At 36.4% G+C, this 6,000-nt stretch overlaps 1 protein-coding gene across 3 annotated transcripts in view; it reads right to left on the bottom strand.

Moving 5' to 3' along the window:
• klhl32 (kelch-like family member 32) overlaps positions 1 to 1,278 on the bottom strand; it is a 78,589-nt gene extending 77,311 nt beyond the window's left edge. For 2 of the 3 annotated variants that reach the window (XM_088928651.1, XM_088928670.1), the window contains exon 1: positions 1,091 to 1,278. Coding sequence is in view for 1 of the 3 variants with exons in the window: in XM_088928660.1 (XP_088784786.1) it covers positions 1,091 to 1,095 (5 nt within the window). In the remaining 2 variants the exon portion in view is untranslated. The remainder of the gene's footprint in view (positions 1 to 1,090) is intronic. The other variant, XM_088928660.1, reaches the window with a different exon arrangement.
• Between the last annotated feature and the right edge of the window lie 4,722 nt (positions 1,279 to 6,000).

The following is a 6,000-nucleotide window of genomic DNA, read 5'->3' as shown; positions in this document are numbered from 1 at the left end:
ATAAATTGGATTTATAATAAAACACAAAATACACAGTTCAGAACAATGCCAAGCATACTGTACACCTAGATCGTATTATTTCAGAAGCTTGTTGCAATACAACGTAGTTCTTTTTACAGTACAAGTGTTATTGTTCAATTAATATATGGTTTTCAGACTGCTGATTTTTGAAAGACTGATAGTGTTAATATAGTTTAGCGTGTGGCATAACAAAAACAGGTATTTTGTATACACCTGAAGAAGGCTCCACGGCCAAAATGTTGTGTTTTGTTTCTTCTCTTTTCAGCATGGAATAAACCTATTACTTGTTCCTATACATTTCTAAATGATGGCGATGCAAATATCAATATAAAAACCACAGAACACTATAGCACTTTGCCCAGAACAAACCAATCACAGCAACTGCGGGACACCCTTATCGCAGGAGTATTCAGCTCACTCCTGTAACAGGCATTGTCTCCTGTAAACTCGGATGGTACTGATCATGGTCAGACGTAACAAAACATAAAAATACTTCATCTTTCCATAACACATTGTAAAGGTGAGTGCAGGGGTGCTTTTTGCTATTAGTAGAGTTATCGTTAGTCAAAATATCCTATCACGGTTTTTTTAAATAATCTAAAAGGTACAGTACGTTCCGTTCTTGAATAATATATCCTTTTTAGAATAAATAAAAGACTTCTGTCCTTTTGATTAGCGCATCGCTGATTATAAATAGAATGCAAATTTATCAATAAGCGCATTTCACACTGATAACATGGTATTGCCTAGGTTACGGTCTTCTGCAGTGAGCTGTACGGCTCAAAATGATTCGACTGCGTGTTCCCTACACTTTTGAACCTAAGGTGCTGTCCAAGGTTTCTTAGCAACAGGGCAGCTCAGACCACGGATAAGGCAGCTAAAAAATGTATTCTAAAATAATTCAGCCTTTCGCTAACTACATTTTTACTAAACTTGACTGCGTCTTCTAGATGTCTCTCTGACCTTGAATGCCTTATGCTGCCTGAGTAAATAACAGCAACTGTATCTCACTCACATTCACCTTCTCATATTCACGCCAGCAGCAAACTGTCCTGCAGGATTTACCTACCTCATAAAGGTTGTTGAATTGTCCTTAATGTTTTCGTTCCTTTCTAAAGAAAATGACTCTTGTCATTTGATCGTCTGCATTTCTTCCGGTAATGATACTCATAAGCAAGGCAGAAGGTACCGGGCAAAGCGTTATTTCTATGACAGTGGTGTCTAATCCAGTTTACGTTTACATTGTATTGATTACTGTCAGATCCAAACTCCGCCTCCATGCTTTGGTCACGTGCAAGTCTCCGAGTAGGATACAGCTCCATCTAACGTTGACTCTTTGAAAAACATACAATACATGGACATGTCGAAGTTGCTGTGCGATATACAGTACAAGTATACTCTACTATAGATAAATATTTTCAGCGGGTAGTTAAGTGGCTACGTCTGGAGTGAAGTCGGTAGGTTGTCAATGGCTTCATCTTAATCCACGTTAACTTCCAGCTGTAATTTTAAAGGACACCAAATTCCCTATACAAAATATTATCTTTATTAGCATTCTGCGCAGCATATATTTGAAGTACAGTACATAGAAGTGTCTTTTGGACTACATATAGATGTAGTTACAACCACGTAATGTTAAGACTTCAATTTTGACTTCAGTTAGTTTTGTTTCTTTTATTCATCTTTCATCATGTCCTGCTTTGTTAATTTCAGTTCTCATGTTTTATTCCCATTGAGCATATACGAGAGAAACCAGTTAGTCCATGTTTTAGATTCTGCTGCTCAAGTTTTTTTTTTACGAATTCCCGTGAAAACAGCATTTACTTTATAAATGGTACTTCCTTACTTCATTCCTTTTCATCCGCTTTCACATAGTATCGTCGTTACCCGTGTGTCAATGTATCAAATAATAATTATAGCGTGAAAAACACTGAATCTTGCAGGACATGTAGTAGAATAAACAAGAAAGGAGGGTAAAAAGGAAACATGGGGATGATTTAAGCAGATTCCATAATGCCGTCTCGTATTCCCTTCTCTTTTGATCAAACTCCAGTTGTCTGGTGATTGCACTCAGGCCTGAGTTTGCTGGAAACACTTAAGATTTGACTTGATCTGAATGAGAAAGTTTGGAAACATGAAAAATGCATACAAGCCTCCGCTACATAATATTAATTCGATTATTAAATGATAATGATGATGATTAAATTGGATAAAAAATGATGACTATTTGAAAATACCTAAACTGTTTGCACCAATAACCCCACTGTAAAACTCTTGGGTTTTACTATAACAGATACAGTTTTTGGACTCCAATATCACAAAAAGAGTCGAAGTAGTCAATGACAATTATTAATATGAATAGCAGTCAGAGATTTACAATGACAATCTTATAGCAGCAGATTTCCAATGTCATTCTGTATTTGTTGAAGTCACAGAAATAAATAGCATCATAAAAAGGTTCAGAATTAAATTACCTCTAAAAGCAGTCATTTGTCCTGGTAATACAGTATTGACCTGGCAGACACACAAACACGAAATTAGCATTCTGGTGACTAAACATGATTCTGACATTTCAAAAACTATTAACCTGTAGTAAAAAAATAGCAGGGAATACTGTGACAAAGTAACCATTATATCTATAAATTGTTAAGGGATTATCTAACATTCCATATATGGATTTTTATTGATCTTTTAAATTGTTCAAATACTGCTTGCTTAATAGTCCAAGGAATCTTACATGTGTTTGTTATGCCCCAACGAGCTCCAGCAGTGCTGCATTAGCTCCACCAATTGCCAATGCGCATTCCGCACATGCTGGAGACTCACTGGGGCCATCCTCTACGAGATCAGGCCGGGCCTATCAGGCCAATAAGGGAACATTGCACAGTATTTAAGCCCTGAGGAATCGTTCCTCAGGGCCCAGACATTGAGTCACTGACCCTGCTTTGAGTTTGTCTCAGTTTCAGCTTCTCAGAAGTATTTCACAGTAGTCTTCAGTCTCTGAATAAATAGTCTTGATTGCTGCACATCCTGGCTCATTGACTCTAATTTCCACTGGGCCTGGTGCAACAGTATTTAGAAAATATGATTAAGTATAGAAAGTAATATATGTGGCAGTGAAAACTCATTTCAAGGGCTTCATTCAATACCAAACTATTACATGGAGGTAGCAAAAACATAAACTGTAATTAGAAAATGGGAAACATTGGGCTTGAAGGGGCTTCTTAAGGAGAAGACTTAGATGCTTATTTTAACACAACTTTCACATTACAAATATAATTCCCAGTCCTGCATGTGGGCTAAAACTGAGCTGGAGAATTGAAGACCAATCAGTCTTATCTCTGTTACATCTACTGTAATTTTATTGAAAACCTGTTAAATATAAATGACAGTTGAATAAGTGCAAGGTATTACAGTGCATGTAAGAAATTAAATGGATGGTCTTACTTCAACTAGACATAAAACAATCCAACAAAATATGTGTATGTATTGTTAAAAAATTAAATTTTAAATTTAAATCAACAGACCGTCTTATTAAAAAATAATAGTATATTAGTTGGACTTCACTTGGAATATTTCGTTCACTGCTCTTCACCACATTAAGAGACGGGCAATGTAAATCTACAGTAGAAGCAATACAAAGGACAGCAGTCGGGTTAATTTCAGATCTGAAGGGAGACTAACAAGACTAAGGAACAGACTAAGACTGAACCTTTTTAGACTGGAACAGAGACAATTATGTTGTGGCTTCATTCAGATATTCAGTCCTAGAAGGCTTTGGCCAGGTTGCCCCAGGGGACATCAAGATCAGCTACAACACATGAGAACCCAAGTGGAAGTTAAGTTTATGGCCGTATGACCTCTGTTTAAATTGCAGGGGCTTTACAAACAATTACAGAGGCTACAAGCAGCAGACTTGCCCTCCCATGGATCTTCGTTAAGGGATTCAAAGTGCAGCCATTCCAATTGCAAGACCTCAGAAGAATCCTACATTCTTTATTTTTCATCAGTACCTTACTGTTTCAAAGTAATCACTTTGAACCTCATGGGACTCTCAGCTAAAAGCATCCAGGGGTCAGAGACTGGGATAGACAGTAGGGCTACTAGCTCAAACCTAGGAACTAACTACATGCTGAAAAGATAAAAAAATGTAAACAATTATTTTTATGGATGGTTCTAAAACTATTTCCCAAGTCATGTGGTTGAAGCTGATTCTGTGCTACTCTATAAGAACTAATAAAAATAGTTCTTTGACCATTATTCTACTAGCAGTCAAATAAGCCTGCTCTCTCTTAAAACTATTCTTATGTTCTTATACAGTACATTCTACCCAGAATATCTGTAAACTGTAAAAACTAACAGTGAAAACACACAGAATGTACCAATTTTGATACTGTATCCAAACATCTTAATTTATTAGGAACGAAAGAGTTAAACTGAAAACATAAGTATTTCAGTTCTTTTATTTCTGAAATATTTTACAAAGGGAATTTGGAGAGGTACCATATTTAAAACCATCAATATACAGTACATGATCAGTGTATGTTTTATTTCTTCTTGTACAGTATATTTACATATATTTTCAAAATATTCACCCACAATTCGTTTGAACGGCATAAGAACAAAAGACAGGTTATGAAAGGGAGGAGCCATTTGGTAGCTAGTAGTTACCTGATCCCAGGATCTCATCCAGCTGTTTCTTGAAAGAAACCAAGGAATCAGCTGCAATGTTCAAGCATGACAAATATCAAGAAATATTAACTCAGTTGGAGTTTACTTGGTATGTGTCATTCTAACAGATAGAATAATTGTACTCCTGTTTGACTTACTATCGTCCTACTCCCCTCCTCACAACCTTCGTTTGTTTAATTATGGTCTCCTGTCTGTCCCCCAAGCCAATCTAAACTGTATGTCTGTTATGCCCCAAAGCTCTGGAATTCTATTCCTAAAGATATCAGAGTTACCTTCCCTAAGCTATTTAAAATCTAGACTCAAAACCTTCTTCTTAAGAAGTTTTATTTAACTGGTTCTGTGTCGGCTGCTTTGCTTTCCCGCTGCAATACTAACCCGTATTGTAATTGTGTAGTTTTGCTGTCTTGTTTTCCCTTGTTGTGTGCTTTTTTTCTTACTGTGAAGTGCTTTGAGAAGCCAGTTTTAAAGGTGTTTTGTAATATAAAGTTTATTATTATTTTTTATTATTGTATTGTACTTAAGGGTATTTTAGTCAGCTAACTGAAGGTGGGGGCATCATTAAAAATGTAGCAAGCACTGGATTCCATAACTACAAAATGCTAAGACTAACAGGTCTTCAAATTGACTAATCATGTCTACACTTTAATTGTCATCACTACTAATCAAAACACTTATCATCAAGCTGAGTAAATTGAGCAATTTTGTATTTTAAAAGTGAGTGATACAGTGACATGACAGTTAGAACTGCTTGGGTCTTGGGTTCAATTCTGGCCTAGTGTGCCTTCTGTGTGAAGTCTGTGTGTTCTTTCCCTGGACATGTGAGCTTTCTCTTGTATTGCATAATAGCAAAATTCTCCCTCCCACAGTCCAAAGACATGCCGTTGAAGTTAATAATGTAGTATGCAAAGGAACAAGTAATAGGTTTATTCTATTCTATGCTGAAAAGAGCAGAAAGAAAACACAACTTAGCCAAAAGGAGATAGAACTGTCCCCTGAGGAGCCCCTGTGTTATTCACTACCTGTTCAGACACACACTTCTGCAGTCTCACAAACTGTGGTCTGCCTGTCAGACAGTCGGTGATCCATGATATCATGAAGGCACCCACTTGCATCTCCTCCAGCTTCCTTCCTAGCAATAATGTCAAAATAGTGTGTATTGTTATTTTGTATTGTTATGTTATATATTGTTATTTTATGCTGTATTTTATTGTCCTTTTATAACATTCGCATTATAATTGTCATTTGTAAATGGACGTAGATTTGTGAACTACTGCATGGATTGTTAAT

This window comes from Atractosteus spatula, chromosome 2 (assembly GCF_055471065.1).
Source record: "Atractosteus spatula isolate fAtrSpa1 chromosome 2, fAtrSpa1.hap1, whole genome shotgun sequence".
Lineage (NCBI taxonomy): Eukaryota > Metazoa > Chordata > Actinopteri > Semionotiformes > Lepisosteidae > Atractosteus > Atractosteus spatula.
Note: the sequence above shows the minus strand (reverse complement) of the source record. Positions and strands in the feature narration are given on the sequence as shown.